Source organism: Phyllopteryx taeniolatus, chromosome 4 (genome assembly GCF_024500385.1).
Source record: "Phyllopteryx taeniolatus isolate TA_2022b chromosome 4, UOR_Ptae_1.2, whole genome shotgun sequence".
NCBI lineage: Eukaryota > Metazoa > Chordata > Actinopteri > Syngnathiformes > Syngnathidae > Phyllopteryx > Phyllopteryx taeniolatus.
The window spans coordinates 3822487-3838111 of NC_084505.1; the positions used below are offsets into that span (position 1 = coordinate 3822487).

The following is a 15625-nucleotide window of genomic DNA, read 5'->3' on the forward strand; positions in this document are numbered from 1 at the left end:
CGAGGCTGCGGCCAAGCCTCAGCCAGACTCTGCCTCCAGCGGCCCCAAGGTAAATTGAGTTTGAGAGCCCTGGTCAATTACTGAAACCCATGCAAAACCAATCAATCTACAAACGCTGGAGAGGCAGCCGTTAAGAAACTGTAATCAGAGACTCTAGCAGTTAAATCGTTGTTTGTCTGAGCGCTACCGTAGAGCTGGTTGCCTAGTTACGCGTGGTTTGTTAACCATTTAGTTCCCATGTGTGGTACTTGTTTGTTAACGTCCCTGATTTATTGAAATGTGGTAAAATTATTATATATAAAATGTGGGATTTTAATTTGATTTTTTGAGAAATTATGAAATGAATATTGATTGTGAAATCTCACGGTAAATTAAGCAATGTCAAAATAGCTTGGCTTTTAGCTTTTCATAACGGTGGACGACTGGATAGCATATCTGCCTCACAGTTCTGGGAACAGGGGTTAAAATCTGCCTTCACCTGTGTGGAGTTTGCATGTTCTCCCTGTGCCTATGTGGGTTTTCTCCGGGTACTCCGGTTTCCTCCCACATCCCAAAAACAATCATTTTAGGTTAATTGAAGACTCAAAATTTTCTGTAGGTGTGAATGTGAGTGCGAATAGTTGTGTGTTTATATGTGCCCTGTGGCTGGCGTCCAGTTCAGGGTGTACCCCGCCTCTCGCCCGAAGATAGCTGGGATAGGCTCCAGCATGCCCGCGACCCTAGTGAGGATAAGCAGTATTGCAAATGAATGAATGAATGAAATAGATAGTTGTAGAACACAGTTAAAAAATTCAAGACAATTTATATTAAAAGCCATTCAAAATAGACTAAGAATAAATAATAAAAAGTGAGATTCACACTACACAAACAGGCTGATAGAATTGACAGCAGTGAGTCACCGGATTTGCACTTAATTTTCAATTTAATGGAACAGGTCGGGTGTCACAGAATGTATTTTCTCAGGTGTTTGTCTTGTATTTTGTATAGCGCCATTGAAAATATTAATGACATTATGTACAGAATTCAAATACATTTTTGTATGTTTCTTTTATTTGAAGGTTTTTCACCCAGAGGCTAGAGGGTAAAGGCTAGATAGAAGCTAAAGGCTAATGGCTTATTGAGATGTCCTAAAATTGCACACAAATAAAAGAAAAAAAGGACAGCTGCCTGGTCATTTGAATGAATTCCAGTGAAAACATCTGGGTAGACAATTCTATCCCTTTCAAGTGGTGATATTGCATGGCAAAATTTGAGAATTAGAGTGAAAAAAAGGCCTGTGTCCACGCCCCACACCTGTCACGGTTTGTAGCCAAATGGTATTGGACTGGACCCAAAAGCAGACTGAGATTGAGGAAGTAGTTGGAAGGGGTTTATTCGGTGAAGCGCAAGGTCAAAAATTTCAAGGCATGAGCTGGGTCTGTAGGAGCTGGCAGCATGCGGGAGACTGGAGCGTGAACAGGTGAGTGAACTTGGCAGTGCGGTTGGAGCGAGCATCGTGGCAGCAGACACAGGAGGGCACTGGAGGAAGAGGAAAAACAGGGAGTAAGTTCAGGCACGGGTATCAGGGAATCTTTTCTTACGATCATGAGCGATGAGGCGGCTGGTGCACCGCGTAGGAGCGAGAATACTCTGGTGCTGGAATACTGGAACTGGCAGGCTTAAATGCAGGCTGTGATGAGTGGTGATTGGAACGAGGTGCGCAGGCGGGGAGGTGATTAGTGCTGGAGAGAGAGGGAAAAAAGAGGCAAAATGCGACACCCACGCTTCGCAGAGGAACTGCAGGGCACAGATCATGACAACGTTGTGAAGAGCCAGCAGGCAAGACTATCAAGTATCATTCATAACTCCTCAAATCAATTGGAAGACTGACGTTAAAGATGGCTGACCTTGAAGTTAAGTCACTTGAGCAACTAAAGGTGGCGAGAACCACAGGAAAAACACAGTTTTCTCATCTGGCCAACAGTGTTATGAGGAACTACAGAGACATGACCGAAGAGGAACTCAAGGATAATTAAGGCAAACTTATAATAGAGGCCAGGAAAGTTATGGATGCAAATCTGGGCTTATTGCAAAGATGGAGGCGGAGCTGAATACAAGTGAAGAAACTGAGTTAACTGAGTGGCAGAAAGCTGACATAACCAAGACTGCAAGTGAGTTTGAGTTAAAGCTGAAGGAGGTCAATAGTCTGATCCAGGAGTCTCTCTGGGTTAACATTGGGAAATGTGAATTATGCACAGCAATGAAAGTATTAGAGGCTACGTGTGAATGCACGGCTGCTACAAGGCCAAATGGCAACCAGGGGGACTTTATACTCACCCACATGCCAAGACTGCCAAAGAGGTGTATTATATATGGAAAAGCTGGGTCCTTCCAGATGGGCAGAAAGACATCCAGGTTCACTTAAAAAAGTTGGAGCTCTGGACCATCCAGTTAGTTTCCAGAAAACCTGACTCCTCCCACGCCACCAGGCGGTGACAGCGCCGCCCCTCTTCACCCGAGTGTCCAAGACACACGGCCGCAAGTCCGATGACACAACAACAAAGTCGATCATCGAATTGCGACTGAGGTTGTCCTGGTGCCAAGTGAACGTATCGACACCCTTATGCTTGAACATGGTGTTCGTTATGGACAGGCCGTGATGAACACATAAGTCCAATAACAGAACACCACTCGGGTTCTGATTGGGGGGGGTGTTTCTCGCAATCACGCCCTTCCAGGTCTCACTGTCATTGCCCACGTGAGCGTTGAAGTCCCCCAACAGAACGATGGAGTCCCCAGCGGGAGCACTCTCCAGCACCCCCTCCAAGGACTCAAAAAAGGGTGGGTACTCTAAACTGCTGTTTGGTGCATAGCCACAAACAGTCAGCACGCGTCCCGCCACCCGAAGGCGGAGGGAGGCTACACTCTCGTCCACAGGGGTGAACCATAATGTACAGGTATAAGTATACCTACACCTGCTTGGCGCCTCTCACCGTGGGCAACTCTAGAGTGGAAGAGAGTCCAACTCCTCTCAAGAGGACTGGCACCAGAGCCCAAGATGTGTGTGGAGGCGAGCCCGACTATATCTATTTGGAACTTCTCAAACTCACACACCAGCTTGGGCTCCTTCCCTGCCAGAGAGGTGACATACCATGTCCCTAGAGCCAGCTTCTGTAGCCGGGGATCGGATCGACAAGATCCCTGCCTTCGTCCACCGCCCAGCTCACACTGCACCCAACCCCTATGACCCCACCCACAGGTGGTGAGCCCATGGGAAAGGGGACCCACATTACCCTTTCGGGCTGCGCCCAGCCGGACCCCATGGGTGCAGGCACGGCCACCTGGCACTCGTCTTCGAGCCCCACCTCTAGTCCTGGCTCCGGAGGGGGGCCCCGGTGACCCGCATCCGGGCAACGGAAACCTAAATCCATATAAATTGTTCAACATATGGGTCTTTTAGCCAAGCTTTGTCTGGTCCCTCACCTAGGACCCGTTTGCCAGGGGTGACCTTACCAGGGGCGTGGAGCCCCAGACAACTTAGCCTCTAGGATCATTGGGACACACAAATCCCTCCACCACGATAAGGTGATGGCTCCAGGAGGGGGTGTATACATTTTTACATTATTAAAATAATAAAATATTAAAATAAGTTACTAAGATTAAAAAGTAATTATTATTAAATACTTAGTGGTAGAACACAGTTACAAATTCAAGACAATTTATGTTGAAAGGCAGTAAAAATAGACTAAGAATACATAAAAAGTGAGATTCAGTCGTACTTGACAAACAGGCTGAAAGAATTGATAGCAGTGCGTCGTCGGATTTGCACTTAATTTTCAAATCAATGGAACAGGTCGGGTGTCACAGGATGTATTTAAGTGTTTGTCTTGTATTTTGTATATCGCCATTGGAAATATTAATGACATTATGTAGACAATTCCAATGTATTTTATTGTATGTTTCTTTGAGTTGAAGGTTTTTCACCTTGAGGCTAGAGGCTAAAGGCTAATGGCTTTTTGAGATGTCCTAAAACTGCACACAAATAAAAGGAAAGCGGCCTGATCATTTGAGTGAATTCCAGTGAAAATGCCTTGGTAGTGGCGGCACGGTGACCGACTGGTTAGAGCGTCAGCCTCACAGTTCTGAGGACCCGGGTTCAATCCTCGGCCCCGCCTGTGTGGAGTTTGCATGTTCTCCCCGTGCCTGTGTGGATTTTCTCCGGGCACGCCGGTTTCCTCCCACATCCCAAAAACATGGATTAATTGGAGACTCTAAATTGCCCGTCGGTGTGACTGTGAGTGCGAATGTTTGTTTGTTTGTATGTGCCTGCGATTGGCTGGCAACCAGTTCAGGGTGTACCCCGTCTCCTGCCCGATGACAGCTGGGATAGGCTCCAGCACGCCCGCGACCCTAGTGAGGATAATGGGGCTCGAAGACGAGTGCCAGAAAATGGATGGATGCCTTGGTAGACGATTCTCTCCCTTTCAATTTTTTTCAAGATATTGCATGGCAAAATTTGAGGAGCTTGACAGTTGTTTTAATTTTTCTACATTTAAACAAAGTGTCAATGTTCAAATTGTGAATAATTGTACAGTGGCTTACAATCATATTAAATGTACATTTTAAGGATGAAACCTTTGCCGGATTTCTTTTATGACCACTAGCTATTACGTGCCTAATACACTACTGTATTTTAATGTTGGTTATTATGGTAGTACATGGAGAGCTACATGGAGAGTTTTTGATGCGGTACTTGATGTAAAATGTTTGAGAACCATCCATCCATCCATTTTCTGAGCCGCTTTTCCTCACAAGGGTCCCAAGCGTGCTGGAGCCTGTCCCAGCTATCATCGGGCAGGAGACGGGGTACACCCTGAACTGAGTGCCAGCCAATCGCAGGGCACATACAAACAAACAACCATCCGCACTCACATTCACACCTACGGGCAATTTAGAGACTTCAATTAACCTACCATGCATGTTTTTGGGATGTGGGAGGAAACCGGAGTGCCCGGAGAAAACCCATGCAGGCACAGGGAGAACATGCAAACTCCACACAGGCGGGGCAGGGTATTGAACCCTGGTCCTCAGAACTGTGAGGCAGACGCTCTAACCAGTCGTTCACCGTGCCGCGTTTGAGAACCACTCATCTATATTTTGCTAAAATACATTTCTGTGCTCCAAAAATGTTGACTTTTTTTCATTCTCTATAACAGTGTTGGTCAGTGTAAGGAGGTTGACCATGCTCCAAGAACACGTCAGGTCCCAATGTCTCCATCTGACTTTCTGGACAAACTGATGGGGAGGACATCTGGATACGATGCTAGAATAAGACCAAATTTTAAAGGTATCACTTAACCAAGCTGATGTTTTGTTTTCTTTTCTTCACAAGAATATGCTGTTTCTATGTGTGTATGAAAATATCTGCACTTACAGAATACACCTTTCTATATTCAAATATTGTACATAGGTCATATTATGTTTTTGCAATCGTTTTCTTGTTCCAAATGTCAAAAATGACACTACTGTGATACAAACAACAACCTCTAAAGGGATGTATGATATATTGCATATATTGCTGACATCTATGGTTTTAAAGTATGACATACGTGTATATGTCCGAACTATTGGGGTTCTCTTTAAGAACCTATCTTTAGTTGTTAACAAGCCTGTCAAATTTGAATTAATAAAAACAAAGTCCGCATGTACAGTATATGAAATCAGGCTTTAAAATGGTGAAGAACTGAGACGTTCTCTCAGCTTCCAGACACTGTGGCCGTGTCCGCTAAATGCATCCTGCTCAACTTTCACCTGTACCTGAAATACGTTTATACGTCGAGCATATGCCTACACATCCCTATATGTTTGAGCCATGAAATTATAGCCGCTTAAAGCCTCCGGTGGCTGAAATATATCCTGAATCATCGTGGGGCTTTTCCACGCAGTGACGACTCTGTGCTAAACGCCAGCTAATTTGCAAGCTATCAGGCTTTTGGGGTGCCTCTTGGCCAGCGACTGGGCGGCAGGCTCATCACCGCCTCGCTCTGTATTGTCATGTGTAGGTTCATATAACAGAGACACTTTAGGGAAAGTTAATTTATTAAACACCGGCACGTTATTTAGCCTGTGGCTCACACTGAGAGACATTTGAGCTTATACTTCCTGCTAGTTATAAACCCACAATGGTTTGTGTTTCAAAATATTGCGGTAGCTGGAATAACACTAAACGCATAACATTTTCAAATGTGTTGAAATAACAACACCGAGCTGTTCTTTAAATTGTGGCATCTAGGGAAGATGTGTTTTTCGGGACGTAGGCATCACTGCAGTGGTATAAATGGGTTATTATAGTAAGTTATTATAACAAGGAAACACATAACTGAAGGAATGAAGGAGGTCGGTTCTTAGACAGTGAGGGACAGCCAAATCATGCCAGAAAGACCAAGTGCGTACCCGGGCTTTGTTTTACCAATCCCCAAAAAATGCAGACAACTGAAATGTCTTTCTTTGCTCTCAGTGTTTTCAGCAATTATCTTCAAACATATACAATGTATGAAGAAAGAAATCTCTGGATTCACTTTACAAGGTCTTTAAAGGTTGAAGCTGGCCACTACATAAGGACAGAAAGTACTCTATAACAGTGGTCCCCAACCCCAGGTCCGCGGACCGGTCCGTGAGGCATTTGTTACCGGGCTGCATAGAAGGAATGACCAATTTTATAGAATTTCCGTTGTATTGTATTTTCGTTGTTCAATGTTTTATTTTGAAAAATGAAAATTTTGACACGTCAAGACTGCACAGAATGCTGCAGCAGTTCCATTTCCGCTCACAGCCAACACTCGCTCATGATGGCGGCAGCTGAATTCAAAGAACAAAACATTTCATAACCTGATTCAGTTCACTGAAAAGATTTCTTTTGAATGAAACGTTTGCGAACGAAGCAACACGAGACTGCACGTCGGTCACGTGATACGTTACTAAAAATAAGTCTGCAAACTAGTCAAAATGAGTAAAAAAACAAACGTCTTCGGAAAGCTTCTTTTCAAAAGGAAAAAGGCCACCTGAGGAGCCAGAAGAATAGCCAACGACCTCAAAGAAAAAGAATGCTTCTTTTATCCGTTATGCATTATGATGAGTTATATTTTTCATGCATTTAACATTAGTTTTTAAGTTGGTCGTGCTAATTTATTTTTGCTGAATATATATGCCATACCTTGACAAGATGGCGTCTAACCGTGTGGTCGCCTCGGTTACGTGCTCTCTAGTATTGTCTATGTTTTTGTGTTTTTCATTCCTCTGTGGAGACATTATAGAACTCACTTACACAAGGGAAGACTTGCTAAACATTAGGGAGTCTACCATGGACTTTCTTTCACCAACTTTCGCAAATCCGCTCAGTTCTTTTCTTCGAGTTACTTACCGGTGGGGCGGCCATGACATATGGCGCATGGAGGCAAAGGCGACGGAAGGGGAAGTGTGCCGACATCCAATGGAAGCTCCGTAAGAGAGGATTTCGAACGCCGCTCCCTTCAATCCACCTCTCGAAGACATGGCTTTGTGAACGCGTCCCCGATGGCGCCGTAATGCTTCCGGGCTCCCAACTTCACCGGGCAGACCGGGTCACGGAGTTATCGGGGAAAACAAAAGGCGGCAGGATATGCTTCTATTTCAACGAATAATGGTGTACCGACGTCACAGAGCTCAGCACACACTGCAAACCACACTTGGAGCCGCTGTTTTTTAACTGTAAGTCATTATACTCACCACGTGTGTTCGCATTTTTCATCCTCGCCAGTGTTTACATTCCTCCTCAAGCTAACACGTATGCTGCACTGGTTCGCTGAACAAATAAACAAAATTGAAAAAGAGCACCCAGACTCACGTCTCATTATTCTTGGGGACTTTAACAAAGCTAAACTCAACTACGAACTCCCGAAATACAAGCAGCACATTGAGTGCCCTACCACGGAAAAAAAACATTTTAGACCACTGCTATACTACGCCAAATAATGCATACCGTGCAATACCTTGTGCAGGTCTGTGCTCGTCTGATCAGTGCTTAATTCACTTAATTCCAAGATACAGGCATGAACTTAAATGCGCGAAGCCTACGGTGAAAACAGTGAAGAAGTGGACCAATGAAGCAAAGATAGAACTTCAAAGCTGTTGAGACTGCAGAGACTGGAGTGTCTTTGAAAATTCAACTGGCAGCCTGGATGAATATACGGACACTGTTACATTATATCAGTTTCTGTGAAGAAACAAAGTCATTTCGCGCGTTCAATAACAAGCCGTGGTTCACTGCAAAACCTAGGCAACTTTGCCAGGCTAAAGAGGAAGTATATCAAAGTGGGGATAGAGCCCTGTATAATGGCGCTAGAAACCAGCTGACGAAAGAAATTATCGCAAAGAGAAATTATGCAGTAAAGTCAGAAAAACAGTTTACCGCTAATTGCTCTAAATCAGTCTGGCATGCATTACAATCGCTAACCAATTACAAGCGACCATCCCCCCAAGATGAGAACAATAAAGGACTAGCCGACGACTTGAACACCTTCTATTGCATATTTTAAAACGGACACTTTCACACCCCACACCCACCCAGCCGCACCACCTACCACCATCACACCACTGACTCCCCCTCCTGCGTTGACCATCCACGAACAGGAAGTGAGACGCATCTTCAAACAACAAAAGATTAACAAAGCGGCAGGCCCAGACCTCGTGTCCCTGTCCTGCTTCAAAGTCTGCGCGGACCACCTCGCTCCAGTCTTCATACAGATCTTGAATAAATCTCTGGAACTGTGTGACCATCATCCCAATCCCCAAGAAACCTGCAATATCGGGTCTGAATGACTACATACCTGTCGCCCTGACATCTGTGGTCATGAAGTCCTTTGAACGCCTCGCACTGGACCACCTCAAGAGCGGCACAGGTCCCCTGCTGGACCCCCTGCAGTTTGCTTACTGAGCAAACAGGTCTGTGGATGACGCAGTCAACATGGATGCAGTCTCATGTTCATCGTAGAACACCTCAACGATGAGGGGACCTACGTGAGGATCCTGTTAGTGGACTTCAGCTCTGTGTTCGACAGCATCATCCCCGAACTCCTCTCCTCCAAGCTTCTCCACCTCAGCGTCTCGCCTGCCATCTGCCAGTGGATATATAGCTTCCTGACGGGCAGGGCACAGCAGGTGAGGCCGGGGGACACCACCTCATCTACACGCACCACCAGCACCAGGGCGCTGGTGCTGGTGGTGCGTGTAGAGCACCAAGTTTGTGTCCACTCTCCGCTGCTTTTCTCTCTCTGCACGAACGACTGCACCTCAATGCACCCGGCTGTCAAACTCCTCAAGTTTGCAGACGACACCACAGTCATCGGCCTCATCAAAGATGGTGATGAATCTACGTATCGATAGGAAGTGGAGCGGCTGCAGCTGTGGTCCGGCCGATACAACCTGGAGATGAACACGCTCAAGACTGTAGAGATGATCGTGGACTTCAGGAGGCATCCTTCACCACAGCTGTCCCTAACGCTGTCCAACTGCCCTGTGTCAACCGTCGAGACCTTCAAGTTCCTGGGAATTACAGTCTCTCAGGAAGTGGGAAATCAACATCAACTCCATCCTCAAAAAGGCCCAGCAGAGGATGTACTTCCTGCGGCTTTTGAGGAAGCACGGCCTGCCACAGGAGGTGTTGAGGCAGTTCTAAACAGCAGTCATCGAATCAGTCCTGTGTTCTTCCATCACAGTCTGGTTTGGTGCTGCTACAAAAAAGGATAAACTCCGACTGCAACGGACAATCAAAACTGCTGAAAGGATTGGCGGTAACCCACTACCCATCCTTGAGGACTTGCACGCTGCCAGAACTAAGCCAAAGCATGCAAAATCCTCTTGGACCCTCCACATCCTGCTCACCACCTCCTCGAGCTCCTTCCCTCAGGTAGGCGCTATCGATCAATGCAAACTAAAACAAGCAGACATTCCAACAGCTTCTTCCCTCTTGCCATTAACTTCTTAAACAGAGATTGCGGTCACATCTCTGCCAGGCCAATTTTACATTACTCGTGCACTCACTGTAGTCGTCTCCCCACCCTGCACACTCTTGTGCTTGAGAGGTATCTGCACCATTTGCACAATTGACATTGTCACAGATTATCGCACTCCTAGTTACCTTAAACTGCATACATTTCTTGAAGTCTCTGCGCCATTTCCACAATGGTCACTGCACCAGACTATTGTTCAGTAGTAGTATTAGTAGTCATTTGAAATGTATTTAATTGCTTGAGGACTCAGCATCATTTTGCACAATTGTCAAACGGAAAAAAATAATTTACTGGCATTACCACATATACTGGTAACCTTTTATTGCTCAGTGACTGTGTTTTTATGTTTTTGTGTCTCAAAAGTATTCTGTCAATGACTGTCGTACTAGAGCAGCTCCAATTACCGGGGACAAATTCCTTGTGTGTTTTTGACATACTTGGCAAATAAAGATGATTCTGATTCTGACAGCTGGTCCATAGCAAAAAAAAAAAATGCCTTCTCTAAACCGGTCCATGGTGCAAAAAATGTTGGGGACCACTACTCTATAATACAGCTCCATTAGAGCAGGCTATTGTGTATTCTTAATACTGTTTATTACATTACATCCATATAATAGTTCTTATTTTCCCTTTTCAGGTCCTCCAGTCAATGTCTCCTGTAACATTTTCATCAACAGCTTTGGTTCCATTGCTGAAACCACTATGGTATGTACATAATAATGAACATGAATATTTGTACAGTGAATCCTCATTTATCCCGGGGGGTACATTTCAGACCCTGTTTTAAATGAATTCAAACTAATTTAAAAACACGTAAACTTATTAAAACACACTTTGTAAAGTATTCCTTCGGGTCTGTTCTTACTCTCTCCCCCACACAGTTCGTTTACTGTAAAAGTGACTCAAAACAAAAGAGAATTAAAAATTGTACTGTATATTTTAACACCAAAATGTTCACCCAAACAATATACTGTAATGTCAGCTAGCTAGTCCACTAGTTTAATACTCACATATGATGTGAAATGCCATAGACAGGCTAACGGAAATTAGCACAAATGTTACGGTAATTTTGACTCTGAAAAACTCCGACCACATGGAGCAGGAATCCATATAAACAGAGCATACAACAATACTCAGCCATATACTGTATTCTCGCTGCTCTGTGGGAACAACTATTACTGCAGCTTATTAAGGGACCTTGTCTGCTTGTTCTTTTCGATTCTCCTTAATTACACTGCAGCTATATCTAGTTGTATTCACTGCTACCCAGCATGTTGCAGCACAATGTGGTCCTACACGGAAGGTGCACAAGTCTAAATTTGGACTTGACTGTATACTATATACTATAAAAATCTATCAAAATTTTTTTTTTTAATTTGCAACACAGTGGCACAAATGATGAACCACGATACAGTATAATGGGGGTTTACTGTGTATATATATATGTCATTTTGTAACATTAACATCCAAGTTAACTGATAATACAAGATACATAAAGAAATGTATTTATTTATTTATTTTTTTTTTAAATAAACCAATTCTGTGTCAGAGCTTTCATCTCACCAACATTTACTGAGAAATTCATCGTAAAATGGTGACTCCTCAAGAAGCTAAACATGTTTTTTTCTGGCATTAGTAGCATTATTCTTATTGTCATGAGGATTAGCAGAATGGTTTGTGCTGCAATTAATAGACTGGTCTGTAATGTATATTATATATATTAATATTGTTATCCTGGATAATTAATTAATTAGCTATTCCAGATAATATGGTCATGCACAATTATTTACAGTTCATCTTCCAAAAGAAAGAATTAAAGACCTAAACTGTGACCAGACACAATACCGCACAGAGAGAAGCAGAAAGCGATTGAAATGAGAAGAGACAGATAAGCAGACAGGAATAAATGTGCAGTGAAGACATTTAGTAACTCTGACAGCAAACACTTTTAAGTGGCATGTACTTAGGCCATACTCCCAAGTTGTGTTGTACATCAGTGTTTAGAATACCCTCACATACCTGTCCATTACATCCAATATTTTATTGTATAAGTGAGTTTATTTCTTCTGCATTGATCTGACTTTGCTGACTGCCAGCGCCTTGCATGGCAGCAGCCACCCATTAGTGTATGGCTGTTTGTGTGAATGAGGGAATGTGAGGCTTTGTAAAGTGCTTTGGACACCGTATGGTGTAGATCAGGAGTGTCAAAGTCATTTCAGTTTGTCGGCCACATTCACCCCAATTTGATCTCAAGTGAGCCAGTTTATTCATGGCCTAATAAGCTATAAATAAGGACAATCCATTTATTTCCACATTGTTTGGGGTGAAAATATTTACAACTACATTTGAGAAAATATTCACATTTATTGAATATTATCTCGTTTCAAATCATATGAGTGATCTGAAATGTCATAACAAAAATAAGTGCAATTTCAACAATATCATGAATCGGTGTTTTCATTTACAGTTGCAACTTACAAATGACAGTAGATCTATAAACTGTATGTACTTTTTATAAAAAGATTTATTTCGAAATAATTTTGAAAGATCACAATTTCCACAGCCATCTCGAAATCTTGAAAACCTCAACTGACTCCTCACACCATAAAAACTGAAGTGGCAACTTTTCAGAATGAAAGTGCAGTTACCCCGCTGCCTTGTAATGTATACATAAAAATACATACGAGTTGTGGCAAAAAATAAAACGGTTGTACCAAAACAACCTCTTTTGAACTAAAGCTGTTTACTGATAATTTGCAATATACAGTCTCTTAAAATATTTGTACAGGAGGTTTTAATTTTCCCATAACTGTGTTTTCACAGTGCAAAGGTGGCAGAGCATTTGATATGAAGTTGGCTTACTTCGCTCCTGAAATATGGAATCTTTTAGCCTTTTGTGAATAGACGATGGAAGGCCTCCTTATAATAGCTTTCAGGTTAAATTTACAGTCTTGACATCAGGCAGATTGACAGAGTGAAACTTGTGTGAAGAAATGAAAATAAAGACAAAATACATGGATTAGCTATGTCCTATTAAGGACATACATATTCACAGTAATGCAAAATAGAAACTTAAATTAGCTGCTAATACACCAGTAACTGCCACTCAGGAGCTTGCCATAAAAAGCTGAAAACTAGGCTTTGCACGATCAGGATTTTTTGGGCCGATAACCGATCAGCAAGTTTAAAAAAACGATAACCGTCCACCGATCCGATCACAAGATGGAGCAATGTGTCTATTTAAATGACTTGTTCATTTACTTAATCGCTCAAAAATATATATTAGGTAGAATAAATATATCTTTGTTCATCTGTTTATGCCAGTGAGGCATAGTGACAGACAGAACAAATACATGCTCTTCTATTAGATGGCAGGAAGTACATACAGTAATTAATGTCTCCACTTTTTGTGACATTTTTGTTTCTTGGTGTGTCGGGAGATTTTTCAATTGTAAAATATGTGCCTTGGCTCCATATAGGTTGGAAATCACTGCTCTAGTCAGGTCAAGTATTCTAATCAGCCAGGACAAACCAACATTACAACATGACAGAAATAATGGGTGCTAACTTACTGTAATTAAATTACTTTATTGTAATTCCATTACTTCACACACACCAGAACTTTAGAGCATGATTCAACATAGGAGTCTCTATGTATAAATGAACTAAATCTTGTCTGACAGGCAGAACAATGCCCGCGGGCCAGATTGGACCCCCTGACGGGCCGGTTCTAGCCCGCTGGCCATAGGTTTAACACTAAACCTGGTGTGTCACTGGTGTGACTAAAGCGTTATATAAGTGCACTCTATTTACCATTTAAAAGTATTGGCTTCCACAGAAGATTAGAAAATAGGTAACATTTCAATATGTCATGAAACACACTGTCTATATTCTTGTAATTCCATTCAAGGGGGTCAGTGGTTGCATGTTAATTATTGCATAAATTATCAACCACAGTGCAGTTTGGGTTACTTCAATACCTCCACCAAGCTTAAGCCAGGAAGTAATTATTATCACACTGGATTTTTGTTATGAGATGCTCTTTTAAGGATTCTCCCCCTGAATTGTGGTAACAGTCTTCACATTGACTAGGTTTATAATGAATAATTTAAGAATTAATTAATCCATCCATCCATCCATTTTCTACCGCTTATCCGGGTTGGGTCGTGGGGGCAGTAGCTTTAGCAGGGACGCCCAGACTTCCCTCTCCCCAGCCACTTCATCCAGCTCTTCCGGGGGGATTCCGAGGCGTTCCCAGGCCAGCCGAAGGACGTAGTCTCTCCAGCGTGTCCTGGGCCGTCCCCGGGGTCTCCTCCCGGTGGGATGTGCCCGGAACACCACACCAGGGAAGCGTCCGGGAGGCATCCGAATCAGATGCCCCAGCCACCTCATCTGGCTCCTCTCGATGTGAAGGAGCAGCGGCTCTACTCTGATATCCTCCCGGATGACCGAGCTTCTCACCCTATCTCTAAGGGAGAGCCCGGACACCCTGCAGAGGAAACTCTTTTCAGCCGCTTGTATCCGGGATCTTGTTCTTTCGGTCACGACCCACAGCTCATGACCATAGGTGAGGGTAGGAACGAAGATCGACCGGTAAATTGAGAGCTTCGCCTTTCGGCTTAGCTCCTTCTTTACCACAACGGACCGATACAAAGTCCGCATCACTGCAGACGCTGCACCGATCCGCCTGTCGATCTCCCGTTCCATTCTTCCCTCACTTGTGAACAAGACCCCAAGATACTTGACCTCCTCCACTTGGGGCAGGATCTCATCCCCGACCTGGAGAGGGCATGCCACCCTTTTCCGACTGAGGACCATGGTCTCAGATTTGGAGGTGCTGATTCTCATCCCAGCCGCTTCACACTCGGCTGCAAACTGCTCCAGTGAGAGTTGGAGGTCACGGCTTGATGAAGCCAACAGAACCACATCATCAGCAAAAAGCAGAGATGCAATACTGAGGCCACCAAACCGGACCCCTTCTACGCCTCGGCTGCGCCTAGAAATTCTGTCCATAAAAGTTATGAACAGAATCGGTGACAAAGGGCAGCCTTAGCGGAGTCCAACCCTCACCGGGAACGAGTCCGACTTACTGCCGGATGTGCGGACCAAACTCTGACTCCAGTCGTACAGGGACCAAACAGCCCGTATCAGGGGGTTCGGTACCCCATACTCCCGAAGCACCCTCCACAGGACTCCCCGAGGGACACGGTTGAACGCCTTCTCCAAGTCCACAAAACACATGTAGAGTGGTTGGGCGAACTCCCATGCACCCTCGAGTACCCTGTACCCTCGAGTACGAAAACCACACTGCTCCTCCTGAATCTGAGATTCAACTTCCCGACGGACCCTCTTATCCAGCACCCCTGAATAGACCTTACCAGGGAGGCTGAGGAGTGTGATCCCCCTGTAGTTGGAACACACCCTCCGGTTCCCCTTCTTAAAAAGGGGGACCACCACCCCAGTCTGCCAATCCAGAGGCACTGTCCCCGATGTCCACGCGATGTTGCAGAGGCGTGTCAACCAGGACAGCCCCACAACATCCAGAGCCTTTAGGAACTCTGGGCAAATCTCATCCACCCCCGGGGCCCTGCCACCGAGGA

The 15625-nt window shown here is 44.3% G+C and overlaps 1 protein-coding gene across 2 annotated transcripts in view; it reads left to right on the forward strand.

The window, feature by feature from the left end:
• glra3 (glycine receptor, alpha 3) overlaps window positions 1–15625 on the forward strand; it is a 140805-nt gene that overhangs the window by 43384 nt on the left and 81796 nt on the right. For both annotated transcript variants that reach the window (XM_061772076.1, XM_061772077.1), the window contains 2 exons: window positions 5196–5326; window positions 10663–10730. In XM_061772076.1, coding sequence (XP_061628060.1) covers window positions 5196–5326; window positions 10663–10730 — 199 coding nt within the window. The remainder of the gene's footprint in view (window positions 1–5195; window positions 5327–10662; window positions 10731–15625) is intronic.